Source organism: Linepithema humile, chromosome 1 (assembly GCF_040581485.1).
Source record: "Linepithema humile isolate Giens D197 chromosome 1, Lhum_UNIL_v1.0, whole genome shotgun sequence".
NCBI classification, from domain to species: domain Eukaryota; kingdom Metazoa; phylum Arthropoda; class Insecta; order Hymenoptera; family Formicidae; genus Linepithema; species Linepithema humile.
In genome coordinates, this window is record NC_090128.1 from 37,556,145 (window position 1) to 37,580,776 (window position 24,632).

The following is a 24,632-nucleotide window of genomic DNA, read 5'->3' on the forward strand; positions in this document are numbered from 1 at the left end:
AAAGTATTAATATACAAAAATGATTTCTTTGATACATCATCTCTATATTGCCAGCTTGATAATCTTATAAATTTTTCTGTTGAAATAGGAACGCGCCGCAATGCATAACAAGATAAACTCTTTTATTCGCTATCAGAAAAGAATTTTTCTTTAATTAAATAATAATTCTTTCTAATTTACGAATTATATGTCAATCCTGCAATATAGAAATCGTTTACTTCGACGGATTCCAATTTTATGTAACGTTTGGCAAAAGCGCGTATGATTTTCCCCACATTAACACACAAAATAATAAACATTATTGACTTTATGTACAGCAGCTTGGACGTATATAACAGAGCAGTACATTTAGCAGTTGTCATATGAAACAGATAACCACGTTTTACAATTCACATTCTTGTCGTTTATCAACCGCTTTCAACATAGGAGAAGAAACGAGGTAATATTCACCGTACGTTTAATTCAGAATCATCTTTACTGCATAAAATAATAAATTTATAGGAGTTAAATTAATTTCAACATACATTTTATAACATCTTTTATGTCATTGCGACATTTATACTTTATAGATCTTTTTCATCTTGAAAACACGTTATTACACACATCTTGAAAACACACATGTTATTAAAGTAACATTTTTTTATAATTCTTTAAAAATTACTTTAAAAATTTGAATAAAAAAGTAGAAATGTATAGAAATTATTTATTTGTCAAGAATAATAGAATTTCTTTAAGCAAAATTTAAAATACATAACTTTGTTCGATCAAATAATATCTATAACTACACTTTTTAGAATGATTGTTCTAGTATCACACAACACTTGATATTTAAAAATGTATACAATATCCAACCCATTTCAACTTTGAATTGCATTAGATTTTTACAGTGATGCAAAATAAAGGTATTTTTCAGAAAACATCAAGTAAAATAAAATTTTATATAGTTTTGAAGAAGAAGAAAATAAGGATGATGGTTGCAAAAGAATTTTTGTATTTGACAATGCATACATCTTTTCGGAATTTAGTAGATGTAACTTTACAAGAATGTAAGTTTAATTTCTTGCCAAAAGAGTTCGGTACATTACATCATCTACAAGAGATTACATTATCCAGTAATTATGTCGTGAATACTACTCGATCTGCATGGGAATGGTTAGAGCAAGATTCTATGAGAAATAATTTAAAATCATTGAGAATAATGCATTATGACGTAAGTTACACTATCTACTTACTCAGATATTATGATATTAACTACTAATTAACAAAATAAAGTTTTTATTTAAAAAATAAAAAAATTACTTTACGTTTCCACCATTTATTGTTATGTTCTGGAATTATTTTGTTATTTACAGCTACCTGAATTACCTTTGCAAATCACATGTTTGAATCGTCTCACAAAATTAAACATGAGAGGGAGCAAAATCAGTTCTTTACCAAAAGAGTTTGGCAATTTGATACTTGTTGAACTGGATCTATCGTATAATAATCTTGGAAACTCTAAAGAATCTGTATGGGAATGGTTAATGCAAACTCCCATTAGATATACTTTAAAAAGACTTAACATAAGTCACAATTATGTAAGTTGCAATATCGAATTACTAAAATATCATGATATTAACTAACAAAAATAAAATTATTTTTTAAAAAATTTTCTTAAAAATGAAACATTTAAATTACAATTACTTTTTATTGACAATGCGTAAAAAGTCAACCATTATATTAATAAGTTAACCTTATTTATACACGCAGAAAATTTTATGTCAAAAATTACTATGTACAGCAGTAACCATGAAGCCGCGGACCAAAAATTTTTGCTATGTTTTACATGTGAATAACATAGTAAAAATTTTTATAATTCCTTCATGGTCCGCCTCTACTACCGTATACAGGGTGATTTAAAATAATCTGATGTCCTTGCAATGCCATATTCTTGAGCGAATTCTGAGACGATTTTTCCTTTTACAAAATTTTGTCCGAAGCTTAGTTTTCGAGTTATAATTGAAAATAGGTAGCAACTTATGAGTTCGATACAACGGGCAGGCAGGGACGCGCAATGTATAATGAGACTGTCAAGTGTTTACTGTCGTCTCATGACGCATTGCACCGTCTCTGCCTGTCCGTTGTATCGGACTCGTAAGTAGCAAATTATTTTCAATTATAACTCGAAAACTAAGCTTCGGACAAAATTTTGTAAAAGGAAAAATCGTCTCAGAATTCGCTCAAGAATATGGCATTACAAGGACATCAGGTTATTTTGAATCACCCTGTATAGTAATTTTTTATATAAAATTTTCTTCGTGTGATCACTACATTACCTTTATAAATAATTTCTATAAAAAACTTACAAATTTTATTTTTATGCAAAAATAAGATCAAGTCCTTAGCAAAAGAGTTTGGTACGCTGTCTCAACTGTTGGAGCTCAATTTATCGAATAATTTGCTCGGAACATGTCGACATTCTACATGGGAATGGTTAAATATGCCCATTAGAAATAATTTAATGCATTTAGAAATATGTGGCAATTTTGTAAGTTGCACTGTTTAGTTACTAGCATTTTATTATTTCAAGTAATTAAATAAATTGTTATTTAAAAATAAGGAGTATAGCTCTAATAGAATTTATTGAGATCGTGCGTTGAGATACTAACAATGTACTATTATACGTAGCTGACTGAATTTCCATTACAAATTACATATTTGAAAGAACTAATGTGGTTAGACATAAGCAACAACAAAATACACTTTTTACCAAAAAAGTTAGGTACTTTGCCTAAGCTTAAATGTTTTTTACTTTCTTTTAATCACCTTGGAAAATCTGATCGCAATAAGTGGGAATGGTTAGAGCAAGCTGCAGTCACAAATGAATTGTTAGGATTAGATCTGTCGTTCAATCTGGTAAGACGCACTATTTATTTATCAAAACATCATTAGAAGAACTGAAATTATTATAAAATAATGAAAAAGCTTAGTTTATATTTATTATCTACTAATAAATTATAAAATTATTAATTATTTCTAGTTAACGGAATTACCGCCACAAATTGGAAAACTAAATGCTTTAGTTTATTTATCGCTTGCTTCCAATGAGATAAAATGTTTACCACAAAGTCTTTCAAATCTAAAAAGTTTAGAAGGGCTTAATTTGTCGAACAATAATTTGAAATATTTACCAGGAAGTGTGTCACATTTAACGGCGCGTATAAATGTTGATGAGAATCCATTTAATTTGATAGATGACGACATTGATGACGATAATGATGACGATGGTGATGATGATAGTGGTGATGATTTTATTACGAAGTTGGAAGTGCCAAGTCTTGTGGATTGTTCAGCTGAAGTTATTCTGAAAAATGGGTTTGTTGCTATTATTTCGATGTTTTTAATTATATTTAACTTGACTCTTGAAAATTACTGTGTAAATCAAAATTATTTCAATATTTTTAATAATCTTGACGATTATAGATTAGAATATACAAATTATGGTTTACCTGAAGAATTGATCAGATATATGAATAATACAAGACATTGCTTCCTTTGTAATAATGCATGTTATCGTTATTACGAAAAGCGCTTCATAAATTATCCTGATTATTGTGGTATACCGAATTTTAAATTACATGCATCTGAAAATATCAAAAATGCAAGTTTTGAATGTTATGTTTGTTCATCAAATTGTGCTGAAATGCTAAGGAATTAAGAATACATGATTAAATTATTAGACTTAAAATTTACAACAGAATGAAACTTGTATAAAAATATCTGATATGACCGATTTCAAAACTTTTGAATTTTATACATTCTTTGACGAGTATACATATAATTTATCGATATTTGTCGATATTATTATTTTTGCATATATTTTAAAACACAAAATTATTGTATATTTAGTGATAGGATATACTATCACTACCACAAATAGATTCGTTCTTGCAAATTTTTAATCAAACCAAGAATGATTAAAAGTCAAAAATCTTAAAACATTCTGCAAACTGTTTTCATTGAAAATTTTGAAAAATCTTAATAGTTTTAAAGTATTGAATTTGTATACATATGTTTGTGTGTGTGTATATGTATATATATATATATATATATACACACACATACATATGTGTTTGTGTATATATTGTATATATACATGTGTCAGTGTTATGTATATGTGTTAAATTATGTAAAATATGTCTCACATTCATACCGCTCAAGGCATTCTAGACTTAAGGTTATCAAAATTTTTAAGATTTTCAAGATTTTTTTATCATGACAGTCTTACAAAATGTATTGAATTTTTTTAATTTCTTTGACTAAAGTCTTTAACTCAAGATATTTTTGCACGATTTTTATGCTTTATGACTAAGTTTATGTATCTTTTTTTATATAACATGCGTGATTAGTAAAAATAAAATATTAATTCGTTTAATCGACATATTTCTAAAGCTTAATATCAACTGCAATATTTTTCATGCAATTAAAGTACATATGATATGCATCGCTTTGTGACATTAAGAATATATTTCTTAGAAAACTGAATAATAATTTTGTTATTTTAATTTTTACATTTCAACAAAACCAAGTGTGCTAATGTGGAAAATTAATAAATTTTTTTACATATACATTCTTTCTTTCTCTCTCTCTCTCCCTCTCTCTCTCTCCCTCTCTCTCTCTCTCTCTCTCTCTCTCTCTCTCTCTCTCTCTCTCTCTCTCTCTTACCCCCCTTTTTCTCTCTCTATTTTCTTTTCTTTCTCTCTCTCTCTTTCTCTTTCTTTCTCTCTCTGCCTCTCTTCTTTCTTTTTTTGTTGTCTTTTCTTATATTATTAGTAATATATTTTTATAGAAAAAAATTTTTTTTGTGATTTTTTATATATTTGATGAAGAAATTAAGTAAATATTCTCGTTGGTAATACTCGATGTATCTGAAGAAAATAGTCGAATTAATTAAAAGATGTTTAACGGACGTACCATTATTATTATCCAATGGAGTAAAAAAGTCTCTACAGGTGCAGCCTAGTGTCATTATCACTTTGATAAACTTTTAAATTTAAGTTGCTTTTCATACAATCGTATATTTTTGTGTCAATAATATCACGCGGTACAAATAAACATTTAATTGAGATTATACTGTAGCTTTAACGTCGACAACGGAACAGAACTTTTAGAACTTTTAAAACTTATTTTGAATAGATTAATGTGTTTTGTGTTAGTTCTATAGAAGTTTATTAGCAATAACGCTCTACATTTTTTCATAAATACAACAGAAGTAACAGGGTAATTTGTATATTTAAAATAACGCAAAATAAAATTTTTGTTAAATGCACTGGCAATTAAATAAGACATTACTTTTGTACAGTGTACATTAATATTAACAATTTTTAAAATTTTCTGTTATTTTCGCAAAGCTTGATATTTTTTTTATCCTTGAAAGAAGGATATGAAACATACATTGAACAAACAGATTTTATAACTTTTTTTTCAAAATAGAAGCACAATTGTACGAGATAAAGGTATCATAATAACAATATTAGAAATAAAAAATTTAATTAGTTTTTAAGAAAAAAATAAGAAAAGTAACTAAGAAAATCTATTTACGATTGCTACACAATCGTTGCAACTTTTTAAAATTTAATAAATTTAGCATCGGAGAGAAATAACGTCTCTTTTTTGCCAAAGGAGCTAGGTACTTTATCTCACCTTCCGTATTGCGTATTTTTGCACAATTATCGTGGAAAATCCACTCAATCTACATATAAATGGCTGAAGCTATCTTCTATTAGAAATAATTTATTATGCTTAAACATGAATCACAATTTTGTAAGTTAAACAATGCAATATTAAAAAATTATAATATTTACTAAGTATAATAACACTATTACCTGAAAAAATGAAACATTTCGTCAGCGTGATTTTTGTAAATTACCGTTTTCTCAGCAGAAAAGTGCACTGAAATATTATAATTCATAAATTATGTGATATTTGGCAAATTAGCTTTTATTCTATTATTTACATTCTATACATGCCAACGTACTTTATTTTTATTAATTATTTATTAATTTAAATAAATGACACATTTCGTCAATTATTGAATATTATTTATGTAAAGAAGTCAAATTATTGTAATATGTTTTCTAACCATGCATTGATTGATCATCGTTATGACATACAATTAAGCTATACGAGACTGTTACGATTTGCGCAACATAGATAAAATATTAATATACGATAATGACTTTTTTTGATACATCATCTCTATATTGCCAGCTTGATACTCTTAGAAATTTTTTCTGTTGAAATATCAAAATAAAAACGCGCCGCAATGCATAACAAGATAAACTCTTTTATTCGCTATCAGAAAAGAATTTTTCTTTAATTAAATAATAATTCTTTCTAATTTACGAATTATATGTCAATCCTGCAATATAGAAATCGTTTACTTCGACGGATTCCAATTTTATGTAACGTTTGGCAAAAGCGCGTATGATTTTCCCCACATTAACACACAAAATAATAAACATCATTGACTTTATGTACAGCAGCTTGGACGTATATAACAGAGCAGTACATTTAGCAGTTGTCATATGAAACAGATAACCACGTTTTACAATTCACATTCTTGTCGTTTATCAACCGCTTTCAACATAGGAGAAGAAACGAGGTAATATTCACCGTACGTTTAATTCAGAATCATCTTTACTGCATAAAATAATAAATTTATAGGAGTTAAATTAATTTCAACATACATTTTATAACATCTTCTATGTCATTGCGACATTTATACTTTATAGATCTTTTTCATCTTGAAAACACGTTATTACACACATCTTGAAAACACACATGTTATTAAAGTAACATTTTTTTATAATTCTTTAAAAATTACTTTAAAAATTTGAATAAAAAAGTAGAAATGTATAGAAATTATTTATTTGTCAAGAATAATAGAATTTCTTTAAGCAAAATTTAAAATACATAACTTTGTTCGATCAAATAATATCTATAACTACACTTTTTAGAATGATTGTTCTAGTATCACACAACACTTGATATTTAAAAATGTATACAATATCCAACCCATTTCAACTTTGAATTGCATTAGATTTTTACAGTGATGCAAAATAAAGGTATTTTTCAGAAAACATCAAGTAAAATAAAATTTTATATAGTTTTGAAGAAGAAGAAAATAAGGATGATGGTTGCAAAAGAATTTTTGTATTTGACAATGCATACATCTTTTCGGAATTTAGTAGATGTAACTTTACAAGAATGTAAGTTTAATTTCTTGCCAAAAGAGTTCGGTACATTACATCATCTACAAGAGATTACATTATCCAGTAATTATGTCGTGAATACTACTCGATCTGCATGGGAATGGTTAGAGCAAGATTCTATGAGAAATAATTTAAAATCATTGAGAATAATGCATTATGACGTAAGTTACACTATCTACTTACTCAGATATTATGATATTAACTACTAATTAACAAAATAAAGTTTTTATTTAAAAAATAAAAAAATTACTTTACGTTTCCACCATTTATTGTTATGTTCTGGAATTATTTTGTTATTTACAGCTACCTGAATTACCTTTGCAAATCACATGTTTGAATCGTCTCACAAAATTAAACATGAGAGGGAGCAAAATCAGTTCTTTACCAAAAGAGTTTGGCAATTTGATACTTGTTGAACTGGATCTATCGTATAATAATCTTGGAAACTCTAAAGAATCTGTATGGGAATGGTTAATGCAAACTCCCATTAGATATACTTTAAAAAGACTTAACATAAGTCGCAATTATGTAAGTTGCAATATCGAATTACTAAAATATCATGATATTAACTAACAAAAATAAAATTATTTTTTAAAAAATTTTCTTAAAAATGAAACATTTAAATTACAATTACTTTTTATTGACAATGCGTAAAAAGTCAACCATTATATTAATAAGTTAACCTTATTTATACACGCAGAAAATTTTATGTCAAAAATTACTATGTACAGCAGTAACCATGAAGCCGCGGACCAAAAATTTTTGCTATGTTTTACATGTGAATAACATAGTAAAAATTTTTATAATTCCTTCATGGTCCGCCTCTACTACCGTATATAGTAATTTTTTATATAAAATTTTCTTCGTATGATCACTACATTACCTTTACAAATAATTTGTATCAAATACTTACAAATCTTATTCTTATGCGAAAATAAGATCAAGTTCTTAGCAAAAGAGTTTGGTACGCTGTCTCAACTGTTGGAGCTCAATTTATCGAATAATTTGCTCGGAACATGTCGACATTCTACATGGGAATGGTTAAATATGCCCATTAGAAATAATTTAATGCATTTAGAAATATGTGGCAATTTTGTAAGTTGCACTGTTTAGTTACTAGCATTTTATTATTTCAAGCTAATTAAATAAATTGTTATTTAAAAATAAGGAGTATAGCTCTAATAGAATTTATTGAGATCGTGCGTTGAGATACTAACAATGTACTATTATACGTAGCTGACTGAATTTCCATTACAAATTACATATTTGAAAGAACTAATGTGGTTAGACATAAGCAACAACAAAATACACTTTTTACCAAAAAAGTTAGGTACTTTGCCTAAGCTTAAATGTTTTTTACTTTCTTTTAATCACCTTGGAAAATCTGATCGCAATAAGTGGGAATGGTTAGAGCAAGCTGCAGTCACAAATGAATTGTTAGGATTAGATCTGTCGTTCAATCTGGTAAGACGCACTATTTATTTATCAAAACATCATTAGAAGAACTGAAATTATTATAAAATAATGAAAAAGCTTAGTTTATATTTATTATCTACTAAGAAATTATAAAATTATTAATTATTTCTAGTTAACGGAATTACCGCCACAAATTGGAAAACTAAATGCTTTAGTTTATTTATCGCTTGCTTCCAATGAGATAAAATGTTTACCACAAAGTCTTTCAAATCTAAAAAGTTTAGAAGGGCTTAATTTGTCGAACAATAATTTGAAATATTTACCAGGAAGTGTGTCACATTTAACGGCGCGTATAAATGTTGATGAGAATCCATTTAATTTGATAGATGACGACATTGATGACGATAATGATGACGATGGTGATGATGATAGTGGTGATGATTTTATTACGAAGTTGGAAGTGCCAAGTCTTGTGGATTGTTCAGCTGAAGTTATTCTGAAAAATGGGTTTGTTGCTATTATTTCGATGTTTTTAATTATATTTAACTTGACTCTTGAAAATTACTGTGTAAATCAAAATTATTTCAATATTTTTAATAATCTTGACGATTATAGATTAGAATATACAAATTATGGTTTACCTGAAGAATTGATCAGATATATGAATAATACAAGACATTGCTTCCTTTGTAATAATGCATGTTATCGTTATTACGAAAAGCGCTTCATAAATTATCCTGATTATTGTGGTATACCGAATTTTAAATTACATGCATCTGAAAATATCAAAAATGCAAGTTTTGAATGTTATGTTTGTTCATCAAATTGTGCTGAAATGCTAAGGAATTAAGAATACATGATTAAATTATTAGACTTAAAATTTACAACAGAATGAAACTTGTATAAAAATATCTGATATGACCGATTTCAAAACTTTTGAATTTTATACATTCTTTGACGAGTATACATATAATTTATCGATATTTGTCGATATTATTATTTTTGCATATATTTTAAAACACAAAATTATTGTATATTTAGTGATAGGATATACTATCACTACCACAAATAGATTCGTTCTTGCAAATTTTTAATCAAACCAAGAATGATTAAAAGTCAAAAATCTTAAAACATTCTGCAAACTGTTTTCATTGAAAATTTTGAAAAATCTTAATAGCTTTAAAGTATTGAATTTGTATACATATGTTTGTGTGTGTGTATATGTATATATATATATATAGATCGAGCACGATATATATATAGATAGCACGATTTTTATGCTTTATGACTAAGTTTATGTATCTTTTTTTATATAACATGCGTGATTAGTAAAAATAAAATATTAATTCGTTTAATCGACATATTTCTAAAGCTTAATATCAACGTGTAAATATCATAAAAATATATTTTTAAATATGTATATATATATATATATATATATATATATATATATATGTATATATATATATATATACACACACACATACATATGTGTTTGTGTATATATTGTATATATACATGTGTCAGTGTTATGTATATGTGTTAAATTATGTAAAATATGTCTCACATTCATACCGCTCAAGGCATTCTAGACTTAAGGTTATCAAAATTTTTAAGATTTTCAAGATTTTTTTATCATGACAGTCTTACAAAATGTATTGAATTTTTTTAATTTCTTTGACTAAAGTCTTTAACTCAAGATATTTTTGCACGATTTTTATGCTTTATGACTAAGTTTATGTATCTTTTTTTATATAACATGCGTGATTAGTAAAAATAAAATATTAATTCGTTTAATCGACATATTTCTAAAGCTTAATATCAACTGCAATATTTTTCATGCAATTAAAGTACATATGATATGCATCGCTTTGTGACATTAAGAATATATTTCTTAGAAAACTGAATAATAATTTTGTTATTTTAATTTTTACATTTCAACAAAACCAAGTGTGCTAATGGAGAAAATTAATAAATTTTGTTACATATAAATATGTTTACATAACATATATTTGTGTTTACATGTTTTTTATTATGTTTTCTTTTTCTCTCTTTCTCTGTCTCTCTCTCCCCCCCTCCCCCCTCTTTCTTTTTCTCTCTTTGCCTCTGTCTCTCTTTTTTCTTTTTTTGTTGTTTTTTCTTATATTATTAGTAATATATTTTTATAGAAAAAAAAATTTTTTTTGTGATTTTTTATATATTTATTGAAGAAATTAATAAATATTGTCGTTGGTAATACTCGTTGTATTTGAAGAAAATAGTCGAATTAATTAAAAGATGTTTATCGGACATATCATTATTATTATCCAATGGAGTAAAAATGTCTCACAGGTGCAGTTTAGTGTCATTATCACTTTGATAAACTTTTAAATTTAAGTTGCTTTCATACAATCGTATATTTTTGTGTCAATAATATCACGCGGTACAAATAAACATTTAATTGAGATTATACTGTAGCTTTAACGTCGACAACGGAACAGAACTTTTAGAACTTTTAAAACTTATTTTGAATAGATTAATGTGTTTTGTGTTAGTTCTATAGAAGTTTATTAGCAATAACGCTCTACATTTTTTCATAAATACAACAGAAGTAACAGGGTAATTTGTATATTTAAAATAACGCAAAATAAAATTTTTGTTAAATGCACTGGCAATTAAATAAGACATTACTTTTGTACAGTGTACATTAATATTAACAATTTTTAAAATTTTCTGTTATTTTCGCAAAGCTTGATATTTTTTTTATCCTTGAAAGAAGGATATGAAACATACATTGAACAAACAGATTTTATAACTTTTTTTTCAAAATAGAAGCACAATTGTACGAGATAAAGGTATCATAATAACAATATTAGAAATAAAAAATTTAATTAGTTTTTAAGAAAAAAATAAGAAAAGTAACTAAGAAAATCTATTTACGATTGCTACACAATCGTTGCAACTTTTTAAAATTTAATAAATTTAGCATCGGAGAGAAATAACGTCTCTTTTTTGCCAAAGGAGCTAGGTACTTTATCTCACCTTCCGTATTGCGTATTTTTGCACAATTATCGTGGAAAATCCACTCAATCTACATATAAATGGCTGAAGCTATCTTCTATTAGAAATAATTTATTATGTTTAAACATGAATCACAATTTTGTAAGTTAAACAATGCAATATTAAAAAATTATAATATTTACTAAGTATAATAACACTATTACCTGAAAAAATGAAACATTTCGTCAGCGTGATTTTTGTAAATTACCGTTTTCTCAGCAGAAAAGTGCACTGAAATATTATAATTCATAAATTATGTGATATTTGGCAAATTAGCTTTTATTCTATTTATATTCTATACGTGCCAACGTACTTTATTTTTATTAATTATTTGTTAATTTAAATAAATGATACATTTCATCAATTATTGAATATTATTTATGTGAAGAAGTCAAATTATTGTAATATGTTTTTTAACCATGCATTGAATGATCAACGTTATGACACACAATTAAGCTATACAAGACTGTTTATGATTTTTATGATTATGATTATGTTTATTATTTTTATGTTTATGATTTTTCTTTACCAAAAGAGTTTGGCAATTTGATACTTGTTGAGCTGGATCTATCGTGTAATAATCTTGGGAGCTCTAAAGAATCTGCATGGAAATGGTTAATGCAAACTCCCATTAGATATACTTTAGAAAGACTTAACATAAGTCGCAATTATGTAAGTTGCAATATCGAATTACTAAAATATCATGATATTAACTAACAAAAATAAAATTATTTCTTAAAAAATTTTCTTAAAAATGAAACATTTAAATTACAATTACTTTTTATTGACAATGCGTAAAAAGTCAACCATTATATTAATAAGTTAACTTTATTTATACACGCAGAAAATTTTATATCAAAAATTACTATGTACAGCAGTAACCATGAAGCCGCGGACCAAAAATTTTTGCTATGTTTTACATGTGAATAACATAGTAAAAATTTTTATAATTCCTTTATGGTCCGCGGCTACTACCGTACATAGTAATTTTTTATATAAAATTTTCTCTGAGTAGATCACAATACCATTACAAATTACTTGTATGGAAAACTTAATAGCCTTATTCTTATGCGATAATAAGATCAAGTACTTACCAAAAAAGTTAGGTACTTTGCCTAATCTTATGTATCTTAATCTCACTTCTAATTATTTTGGAAAATCTGATTACAATACGTGGGAATGGCTAGAGCAATCTGCAGTCAGGAATAAATGGTGTGAATTACACCTGTCGCACATCTGGTAAGACTTGCACTATTTATTTATCAAAACATCATAAAAGAATCAAAATTATTATAAGAAAATATAATGGCTAGTTTATATTCATTATCTACTAATAAATTATAAAATTATTAATTATTTCTAGTTAACGGAATTACCGCCACAAATTGGAGAACTAAATGCTTTACTTTTTTTATTTCTTAAATGCAATAAATTGAAATGTTTACCACAAAGTCTCGCAAATCTAAAAAGATTAATAAGTCTTGATTTATCCGACAATGATTTGTTATATTTACCAGGAAGTTTGGCACATTTTTCGGCTGATATATGTGTTAATGGGAATCCATTTAATTTAGATGACAATAGTGATGATAATAAGACTACGAATTTGATAGTGCCAAGTCTTATGGATTGTTCAGCTGAAGTTATCCTGAAATCTGGGCTTGTTGCTATTATTTCGACATTTTTAATTATATTTAACTTGACTTTTGAAAAATACTGTGTGTAAGTCAAAATTATTTCAATATTTTTAATAATCTTGACGATTATAAATTAAAGTACAAATTAAATTATAGATTAAATTACAAACAAAAAAGCACAAAGAAATTACCACAAGTATTTGTCAAATATTTGGATAATAAAAGATATTGCTTCTTTTGTGAAACTCCATGTTTTCGTTATTATGGAAAGCGCTTCATACTTTTTCTGAGTATTTTAAAATGCTGGATCTTAAGTTTATGCCGGTTACATCACTACATATTTTCGTAGCAAAGTTTGAATGTTACGCTTGTTCATCAGAATGTGCTAAAAGATTAAGGTTTGATTAGTTTATTCGACTTAAAATTTACGAAATGTAATCTATATAAAAATATCTGATATGACCAATATCAAAACTTTTAAATTTTATATATTTGTTGACGAGTACACACATAATTTATCGATTTTTGTCGATATTACTATTTTTGTATATTTTGTAAAACACAGAATTATATATATATTTAGTGATAGGATTTCACAAATAGATTCTTACTTACAAATTTTTAAGCAAACCAAGAATGACTAAAAATCAAAAATCTTAAAACATTTTGCAGACTGTTTTAATTGAGAATTTTGGCAAATCTTAAAAGCTTTAAAGCCTTGAATTTGTTTATATACATGTATGTTGTATACATACATTTGCCTGTGTATATAAATATGTGTTAAATTATGTAAAATATTTTACACATTCATATCATTCAAGGCATTCAAGACAGTAAGCTTGCAAAATTTTTAAGATTTTCAAGATTTTTCTATCATAATCAGTCTTACAAAATGTATTGAAATTTTTTTATTTCCTTAACTCAAAATATTTTTGCACGATTTTTATACTTTACCACTAAGTTTATGTATTTTTCTTTATGCATGTTAAGTAGATACAAAATATTAATACGTTTAATCGACATATTTTTAAGGCTTAGTATTAAGTGCAATATTTTTTATGAAAATACATATGAAACTACATATGAAAATACATATGCAACGATTTGTGATATTAAGAACATATTTCTTAGAAAACTGAGTAATGGTTTTGTTATTTTAATTTTTGCATTTTAACAAAGTCAGGTGTGCTAATGGAAAAATTTAATAAATTTTTTTTACATATGCAATAGATATGTTTACATATCATTTATTTGTTTTCAAGTTTTTTATTATGTCTCCCTTTCTCTCTCTCTCTCTCTCTCTCTTCTTTTTTGTTGTCTTTTCTTATTGTAATATATTCTTATAGGAAAAAAATAATTTTTTTGTGATTTTTTATACATTTATTGAAGAAATTAATAAATATTGTGGTTGGTAATGCTCGATGTATCTGGAGCAAACAGTCGGATTAATTAAAGGATGCTTAATGGATGTACCATTATTATTATCGAATGGAGTAAAAATGTCTCTCAGGTGCAGCATAGTGTCATAATCACTTTGATAAAATTTTTAAATTAAATTTGCTTTTTATACAATTGTATATTCTTGTGTTAATAATATCACGCGAAACAAATAAACATATAATTGAGATTATACTGTAGCTTTAATGTCGGCAACGGAACAGTACTTTTAAAACTTTTAAAACTTTTTTTAAACAAATCAATGTGTTTTGTGTTAGTTCGATAGAAGTTTATTGGCGCGCAATAAAGCCCTACATTTTTTTTAATACAACAGAAAAACAGGGTAATATGTATATTTAAAATAATAAAAAATAAATAAAATGTGTCTTTAGGCTCGTATATTAACAATAAATTGTGAAAAGAGGATTTCCCGTCGACGTCGAATGTTACACAATATAGTTTCTTTAAATACAATAAATCATTACAGAATATCAAACATTGAACAAACATTTTTTATAACTTTTTTTTCAAATTAGGAGCACAGTGGTACGAGGTAAAGGTATGATTTTAACAATATTAGAAATAAAAAATTTAGTCAGTCTTTTAGAAAAAAAATAAAAATGCTAATTGTAAGAAAGTCTATTTATGATTATTATACAACTGTTGCACCTTTTCAAAATCTAGTAAGGAGAATGGGTAAAATGGGCCAAGTTTGGCCCGCAGAATGGCAAGCAAACACGATATGTTTTTTTGTTTTTGAGCTGCTGAATCTGATACTGATCTTTAAAAATTTTTAATTTAGGATACATACAAAAAAAATGTACATTTTAAAATTCTAACCCATCAAATGTTATAGATTATATCCATTTTATTCATTTTTATGCCTTAGAATCTTATGTCATATTGTTTGGTAGGCCTAAAACTTTACTGCAATGCATTAAAACTTTATATTTTAAATAAAGAAATGGTTTGTAATGTTCAAATCTATACTTTATTAAATTTTAAGCATTGGAATTTTATACTATAAAATTTGGCAGGCCTAGCATTTTAAAATTTTCATATTTTCTTTACTACAATGGATCAAAAAATCTTATATTTTATACAAAGAAATGGTCTAAAGTGTAAACTGGTTGATATTGAAAAGTTGATGATTATAAGGAAATATATAAAGTACTTTCATAAATTTAATAATTAATTTCTTTTATTGCCAATATTAGCGTGTAACACGCGTAATGTTTTATGTTCTAATAATATAAATAATAAAATGTACAAGTACAAATTTATGATAATATTAAGATTTGCAGTGTTCCTTATTAGATGATAATTAAATTTTGTTCTTCCGCAAAACAAGTTATATCATGGAGCAGTATATCCTTTTCTCCAAATTGTGTCTTTTAAATAGGAACCCACTATAGGATTATTGAGCATTTCTTCTACAATATTTTTAAAGCCAAGCTGACTAGCTAGCATGTATTTACATTCAATATCTGATAGTTCAGACACGAGAATTCTCATATTATCTGTCATGGAATGATTAATACTCTTTTCCAATCTATATCTAAAAAGAGGAATAATATTTAATTATTTATATGTAAACCTCATTTTAAATAATGTATAAATTGTGTTAAACTCACCTACGCGCACAATCCTGCACAATCATAGGCGTCAGGCTGTTTACCGTCATGAATTCTTTGAGATATTTTGTTTCCCCTTTAAGAATACAGTGGTGATAAATAAGATTAGCCCAATCTGCATGATAATTGTAAGCGCGAGTAACAATAAGAGCTTGAGGAAAGTTTAAAATACGAGACAATATTTTATCTATCTCATCGCTTTTCAAATTTAGCAGACACACTGCTTGTTGGTTTTGTGGTATCGAGTTGAGTAATGAGATTTGTACGGCGACAAGTTGGGCTTGATGAGAACACCTATTAGCAAGATTTAATTTTTTATCCTAGAAATAAAATAAATTTTTTTGACGGTTCTTATTTGAAATACATATGCTAGTTTTATTTTATTCTTTTTACCTGCAAATAATATTGTGTAGCGTGGGTAAAGTTAGTAATAGCTAATTGCAATTGTCTATGAACATTATCATTCCGAGTAAATTTTATTTCTATTGGAATACCAGTTACGCCTTTTCCGCATTCTCGTATTGCATCAGAGATTAATGTCGTGATTACTTCCTTTGCCTCGTTTTCCCACATGAGTGCGATTTCGTAGTACAAACGAAAATGAAGCGCCACTAATGTAAACAATTCTTTATCTTCTGAACAATGACGCTTCAAAAATTCGAGCAGTGCTATTTTTAGACCTGGTACCTAACAAATTAAAAAAAATACATATTTTTAATATGAAATATGGATTTCCACTTGACTTCTATCACATGTGAATAAAAGTACCTTATCCAAGCCTTGTCCCAATAAAGACTCAAACTGATCGTTTTCCTTCAAGATTTGAAATATATAATTCATTTCAGTAAATCGACCAACACCAGTTATAAGACGTACCTAGGAATACAAATCAGAACTTAAATAAAGTGCTAAATGTTTTGAAGACAATGACAATTGGTACCATATTAATTTACATACCAATAGTGCCCAATGTTTTAACATTTGTAACATGTTTGCGAGGTTCTGACATTTTCGTAATACTGACGCTATTCCTTCCATGTTACAAGAAGCCGTGAAACAATCGTGGGCTCTTATTAATAGTTCCACTATCGTTTTCAATGCTGAAACTGTAACGCAATATACAGAAGTTAATATATATATATATTTAAAAAGATTATTGAAACAAAAAAGTATAGTTGAATTACCATTTCGTTTTTCATCATGAGTACTAATGTATCTTCCCAGCATTGATTGTGCTGTTTTCAATAATTTTAAGCCTAATAACGAAGTGTCACTACAAAGCTCCATTATTAAATGAAAGTGTGTGTTCATGGAGTAGCCCCACATAAAAATTAAATCCTCCTGTCCATCTTGAAGTTAATGATATGATTATTTTCAATATTGAGACAATCAATTTGTTGAAAAATAAGTGATAATTTTCATAATTACCTTCTATGGCACGATTTATGTGCGTTGCAATATTTTCGGTAAGAAATACTGCTACTTCTTCCGTTTTAATTTTGTAAGCCATTATTATATTATTAGCAGTTTCGAACTTGCTTTCAATATTACTTTCTATAACTTCCTGTAAAAATTTGATTGGATTGCTCAACATGAGCAGTGATTGATATGTCTTCCCCAGGCGTGCAGCGAGTTTATAACATAAAACAATTCTCAAGCATATCTCATTTCCGTGTGTAAGAACCTCCAATAATTTTTCTAAGATAGAAATGCACTCCATTTGGAGTTGATAATTGCTAGTGTTCTTTGTATCGTTTGTTTTGCTAGGTTCTACAATCGACGAAATCGTATTTACTGCAAAAATAAAATGTGTAACAGTTCTAATATGTTGGTTATATAGAAAGATCAAAAAGTATTTTTAAATCATTAAAGTATAATAATAATAATAATAAGAAAGATATTATGAGAAGATTATAAAAAAGTAGTGAAACATACAAGATGATGATGAAGATAATCTTTGCAGGCCGCGATTACGCAATATGCCATATTTTTGTTGTTTGTTCTTATGTGTTTCTTCCAAGAGACTCCTTTGCTGCACAGTTAACTCCGCTGGTGAAATTTCACCTTCTGCTAGACTTAAACACAGCATCAATATTTGCAAATCCTACAAAACAATTGTATCTTTAATGTCTTATCTATATATTTAAATTACAAAAATTAAAGGATGATTCTTACTTTATGATTATAATTGAAAATCGTGCTTATTCGTAAAGCAGTATCTAACTTGCCCAGATTAATTAGTCTGTCTATTAAATTTTTTGCAGAGTTTTTCTCATGTTCATCCGTTAAAGAACAGGTAACTTGTAATTTATCTAAACCAGACAGTAACTCCGTTTTTAATTTATTAAAAATATGATCATTATAGTTGAACTGTATATTTTCAGGTTCAGCTAAAATACACGATTTCCACATTGCCATCTCCAAAGTATCAATAGTTTGTTGTTCCACTTCGGTGTTTTTCAAAGTTTTGTAAGCCAATTTTAAGACTTCATACCTAAAAAAATGCTTAGTAATTTGTATCATAATTAACATTGCGTTATATGAGATATTAACCTCTCTTTGTGCGAGATAACTTTTTCGGCATGTTCGACAAGAAATTCTACTGCCAATTGAGGAGGAACATTATATTTCTTGAAATCCTGAGCACATTGCATCCAGAAAGCGGAATTAACTTGGCCATCCCCATTTATAGATTGTTTAAAAGTATTCCGAGACTGAAAATAAAATTGCAAATTTATATTATAAGAAAAATGCACAATATATATATATATATATATATATAGTTTCCAAAAAATATCGTAAAACATTACTTGCGCTAATATGATTTCAGACGAATTTAATCCAGCACTGCATGCTATTTCTAAGGCTGTGCTGTAATTTTTTATTGCTATTAAATCGTTAATACATCTTTGAATTTCTGTGTCAAAGTTATGCGCATTATCAATCATGGTAACGGCTTTAAAATTTAATGTTACGTCAGTCTTCTGCAGAATTTTTGTTATATCCAGTAAACATTGAAAATCCGGTACTGCACCTGTAACGTATATAATAAGTCTTACAAATTATTCTTATTATTTAACAGTACAAATTGAGAGTTATATGTATATTTTACCTGGTAAATCTGCAGAAAAGTTACATTTTATTAGCGTTTCGAAAAGTTTTACTCGTAATGACGTACTCTGAAAGCCATAGCCGAGTGCTGTAACAATGCATCGGATTGCAACAGCAGCAACCCAATACAAGTTTTTCAGATACGTGAAATGGGCACTGTCCCAGTCCATAATTCTCTAAAAATAAATTAAAACCATGATTGATGCTGTGTAAACTGATAAATTAGAAGCATTTCATTATGTGATATACATACATTACTTTTAAGTGAAGAACATTGTGATTTAAATTCTATTAAATGCTGTTGATTTTCCTTGAATTCACCGTAAGTAATTGCTTGCATCAGAAACTCGAAGAATGGATTCAAAATGCTATCCTGCAAAATATTAATACCAGTCAATACCACGAAGAACTTTCGTTGTCATTACGCTAAATTAAACTTACAGGCATAAAAATTTTGTAAGCGCGGTTAACTGTACTAATAAAACCATATTTAATCATTTTATTTAGTAATTCCGATACTTTATCGGATGGCCATATTTGTTGCTCTAAACACTCCGTGTAATCGAGAAGTATATCTTCTCTCTCTGTTGATATCGCCATCCAACAATAACAATATGCTGCCACTGATGACGGCTGTAAATAATAAAATATTTGAATTGCATAAAGAAATATAAAAAAAAAAAATGTTATTAATTTAGTGTTATCAAAATTATAAAAGTAAAATAATACCTCATAACATGTAGCTAAAATAGTCAATATGGGCCTTAGCTGTAAACGAGATGCATTGATCAATGCTCCAGGTGGATCTTGACTTTGGTGACAATTCAATATGGTTAACCATAAATTATTATCTGAGGAAGTCAAGAAGTAATTATTAGAAATATGTTCTGCATTAATTACACCGGTTGCATCAATATCAGCTTCGGATATGGATGAACTAGACGCTGGAGATTCCTAGAAGATGATATTATTTATATATAAAAATTAACATTCTTAACAAGCAATAGCAATCTTACATTTTGTTGTTCACCGATTTTGCTGTGTAATAATTTAGTATCACGGGATTTCAATCTCTGTTCATTACACGATGGAGACTTGTTGAGTCTATTATTATTTAAACACGTTAGCAAATGCTCTCGTTTGCTCACATTATTGAACAATTTGGCATATTCCAGTACCTATTGCATAATTAGATCAATAAATTGTACATTAATCAGTATAATTATGTTTAAACATACCTGTTTCGTGGGGTAAGCAAATATATGACTAACTGCAACAAATTCGAACCACAAATCATGATCTGCTAAGTGTTTTAGCAACGCACTGGGCAGCATGCAGTTGTGAACATGTGCAAAGCGTACAATAATGTCCCATGTCTTTAATGCTTCCACAAATCGCGCGTTATTAGTAATCAAAGTCTTATCTAGCAAAAGTTTTTGGAAGCTTTGTTCTAGATAGGATATCACAGTCTTTAAATCAGTTTGGTTCTTATACACCACATTTTCCAATAAGTTCCCTGTGAAATAAACAACGTTATGTACTTACAAATGTCTCTATTCTTAAATATTGTATGTATCAATTGCGTAAAATAGAAAATACTTCACCTATAGAGATGTTTAATTGTTCCTGTACATATTTCGCTATATTAACGTGTAATCGCAAGTTGCTCGAATCAATTCTCAGTAATTCAATAAAGGCAATACAACTACATACAATATCAGCTTTATCTAAATTTCTCAAAGCAAGAATATGTGCGTGTAAGGCCGCTTTGGATTTCCTAAAATTATATTTGAGCTGTTGATACTAATACTTGTAAAATAACAAATTTTTATCGCAAATACGAACCCTTGGGAAGATATGTTTCCAAGTAATTTGGCTTGAGCATGTTTTAAACTATGTGCAGCTATATTAGGTCTACTTTCTTTTAAATAATAATTATATGTCAATGTTTCCTTGTGTCCATACTTCTTAATAAGATTCTCGCTTGTGAAAGTGGGTATAGATTCATTTTTGAAATGCCATTTAAATAAGAGTTTTATATTCAGATTTTTATAACCATCCAATAATTCGTACATCGTAATATCATCTTTTTTAGTTTGCTCTTCAATGACATATTGTAGAATCGGTATTTGCGTGAGTATAAATTGAAGAACTTCTTGCGACATAACATGTGTACCAAATTTTAAAACAATTTTGTTCGTAAATATGTCTCTTATTATTTTACTTTCTATTAAAATGTTTCTTTCATTACATAACTCACTCCTCATTTGCCATAATCGTAAAAATATTAATGTTAAACTTATTAAATAATCATTTTTCAGAAAGACATTAAAATCATCGGAGAGACAATTAATCGATTCAATGATTCCATGCATTAATGCATCTTCATAATTATTTTGAATATTACACATATCAGTTAATACGTTGAATAATTCTGCAAATTTTGTAATATCTTCTTGAGTATATTTTTGCAAGCAATATGTAAGGCACGACTGTTGATCAATGGTTTGTAAGAATCTCGTTTTATCAATGTTGCAAGATGATAAAGATAATATCGTACTGAGTTTTTCCAGTGTAATGCCACAAGCAAAGCAACGATTTAATAATAATTTAAAATTATTTTCTTCTTCTTTCTTATATATCCCATATCTAAAATAATAAATTTATATATTTTTTTTTATAATATATATTCTATCAATAAAATATGTATATGTCAAGTAACTATTATACATACCTACATAAATGATTTTGAATCAAATTTTTTACCAGATTACTAGCGTTTGATGAATCTATATATTCAACCATATCTGATGTAATATTCAGATTGGCAAATAACACTTTTAAATGATTCTCAATTTTATCTGAGTTCTGCAAGCTATTTGGATTATATCTGACATCAATCCATAGCTTCAATATATTACTTTTATTGTTAGATAATAAATAATCCCATAAAATCATATTTGACACATTTCCCAAAATCTTTGGGTCATTCAAAGAAAAATATAATTCAGTGCATAAGCATTGTTTAACATTCTGTGACAATCTCATTACATCATCTATACATATATTAGAACTTAATGAGCTTTGAATTCTACAACAAAAAAATTTTTCTTAATTTTTTTCTTATTATATAAGTGATATATATTTTACAGTATGTCTAAAAATGATATTTTTTGTGTGTAAATGTCATTTATTGGCAATTAGTGGTGTTTTAAAGTTATATATTTACTTTAACAAATTAGTTACACATGTAGTTTCAAAACGCCACTAATTGTTGAAGAGAACACTTGTACAAAAAATAACATATCGTGTATAATTTTATAAACTTACTTGTATTTTTCCTCATACTGTGTAACAGATTTGACAATATTCCATGCAGCAACATGTTCAGTCTCAAATCTATTAACATTTATCATATATTCACATAAATAATTTCTTAAGAGAGGATCTTTGCTTTTCATGGAAACAGCAAAAATATATTCCACAGAGTCTTTTCCCTAAAAACAAATAATTTTATAATTAACAATTATCATTAAAAGGTATAAAATATACGTCATATATAGCATACCGTATTCTTTAATATATGCGAAGCTCTATAAATTTGTTTTTTATTTAGTAATTCATTGATCCAATTTTCTACTTCTTTGTTGAAATATATACATGCTTGCTCTACAGAGCAATGCCTTCTGTATGCAAGACATTTGTAAGCTAGTTTTATATGAGTTCCTTTGGCAGAGGCTTCTCTCACAAGTTCTCTGTCGCCCAATGTCCGCCAACCAGACCATATTGCAGCTGATTGTCCAGTTAGACATTCCACAGGAACACCTCCCACAATTTTTTTCTCAGCCATTTTGCTGTAGTAGCTATGTAACACAATATAATTTTTATATAAATTTACTAATACTTAATGTACCAATATCTTAAGAAAGTTATAATATTTGTTTAATAAATATTAAAAGATGATATGTAGAAAGAAAAATTTTTACATTTTTATAATAACCATGATTTTTTTTTATCAAAAAAGTTCTTTGTTAAAAATTACACAGAATTATTCAATCACATTTGATTATCACATTATATTAATGTTATCAAAATATACTTACACAGTTTATCACAATTTTACAACATATTTTAGGCATATATCTTTTCGCATAGTTGAATTTTAAAGAAATTAAATAAATTTTTACACAAGATAAATCTGATAAAATGTAGACCAATATAACAAAAGATAGGTTAGAATAAAATAAAAACGCACTATTGGAAAAACTAAAACACAGTTATTGACATATTATATTCACACTCTCATAAACGTTCACAAAGAATATAATTATTTATCTACACAAGTTTTTATTTGAAATATAATCAACATTTCGGTTACATCCTATGTTTATAAAAAGCACCAGTCAATCTTGTTTCTCCGACATTAGTAAACTTTACCGACCATCGGTAACAATAGCGATCAGCTGATGTAATTGTTCATGGTTTCGCCACTACGTGAAATGACATGTAGACATTAGCAATACTGTGGTCGGATAAGGTCGGATACTGTTAGGTTAAAAATTTTGTATGTTTTATTTTATTTTATCTTTTTTATTTTTTTTTCTTCGAAAAAAAAGATATAGAATTGTGTGTGGTGTGTCATGCGTGCATCTGTGTGTGTTTATTCTATTCTTCTCGAGTGATCCCGATGTTGGAGTTAGCTGACAAGATAACAACATACCCCAGTTGACCCTGTTCAACCCTGTCAGCTGATCAGCTGGTCGTAATATCGTCATAGCAGTAAGTAATACTAACAATAAGAATGATTACGCGACAATTATGTGTGTCACACATATGTACACGTATACACATACGTTGTGTTTATTCATAAACTTTGAAATCTAATAACTGGGTCAAAAATTGACGTAGCGACATGCGACAAAAATAAATCTTCTACATTTCGCATTTCATAGATTCTTGTGCACAGAACATGTGTTCTTATAATGGTACATATACTTATGTAATATATAAAATGATAGATTCATTGTGCTGGCCAATAGTAAATGTTTCGTGCTCTTACGCTATCATATCGAGAGAATTACCCAATTCAATATTATATTTAATTT

At 27.4% G+C, this 24,632-nt stretch overlaps 3 protein-coding genes across 5 annotated transcripts; 2 read left to right on the forward strand and 1 right to left on the reverse strand.

Annotated features, from left to right (window-relative positions):
* Positions 1–228: 228 nt before the first annotated feature.
* LOC105667439 (leucine-rich repeat-containing protein 58-like) lies at positions 229–4,575 on the forward strand. 2 transcript variants are annotated; one of them, XM_067346974.1, is made up of 7 exons: positions 229–439; positions 903–1,210; positions 1,353–1,577; positions 2,372–2,527; positions 2,668–2,895; positions 3,020–3,354; positions 3,463–4,575. In XM_067346974.1, the coding sequence occupies exons 2-7, from the start codon at positions 968–970 to the stop codon at positions 3,695–3,697; spliced, it is 1,422 nt and encodes a 473-aa protein (XP_067203075.1). In that variant the 5' UTR covers positions 229–439; positions 903–967; the 3' UTR covers positions 3,698–4,575. The 2 variants fall into 2 exon arrangements, with proteins under 2 accessions (XP_067203075.1, XP_012214666.1); XM_012359243.2 differs by having other exon boundaries at positions 914–1,210.
* Positions 4,576–6,502: 1,927 nt separating this feature from the next.
* On the forward strand, positions 6,503–9,795 carry LOC136997116 (leucine-rich repeat-containing protein 58-like). Of its 2 annotated transcripts, none has more exons than XM_067347432.1 (7): positions 6,503–6,643; positions 7,118–7,414; positions 7,557–7,781; positions 8,193–8,348; positions 8,490–8,717; positions 8,842–9,176; positions 9,285–9,795. In XM_067347432.1, exons 2-7 carry the CDS (start codon positions 7,172–7,174, stop codon positions 9,517–9,519), a joined length of 1,422 nt encoding a protein of 473 aa, XP_067203533.1. In that variant the 5' UTR covers positions 6,503–6,643; positions 7,118–7,171; the 3' UTR covers positions 9,520–9,795. The 2 variants fall into 2 exon arrangements, with proteins under 2 accessions (XP_067203533.1, XP_067203534.1); XM_067347433.1 differs by having other exon boundaries at positions 6,533–6,643; positions 7,107–7,414.
* Positions 9,796–15,965: 6,170 nt separating this feature from the next.
* On the reverse strand, positions 15,966–23,964 carry LOC105667443 (spatacsin). Its single transcript, XM_012359247.2, has 23 exons — positions 23,631–23,964; positions 23,096–23,390; positions 22,858–23,024; positions 22,262–22,618; positions 21,373–22,176; positions 21,132–21,304; positions 20,766–21,043; positions 20,544–20,705; positions 20,257–20,481; positions 19,969–20,160; positions 19,781–19,900; positions 19,529–19,703; positions 19,227–19,450; positions 18,970–19,130; positions 18,592–18,910; positions 18,352–18,520; positions 17,845–18,210; positions 17,601–17,765; positions 17,374–17,522; positions 17,185–17,292; positions 16,810–17,103; positions 16,417–16,736; positions 15,966–16,340 (listed from the first exon to the last, which is right to left on the reverse strand). The coding sequence occupies exons 2-23, from the start codon at positions 23,375–23,377 to the stop codon at positions 16,139–16,141; spliced, it is 5,412 nt and encodes a 1,803-aa protein (XP_012214670.1). The 5' UTR covers positions 23,378–23,390; positions 23,631–23,964; the 3' UTR covers positions 15,966–16,138.
* Between the last annotated feature and the right edge of the window lie 668 nt (positions 23,965–24,632).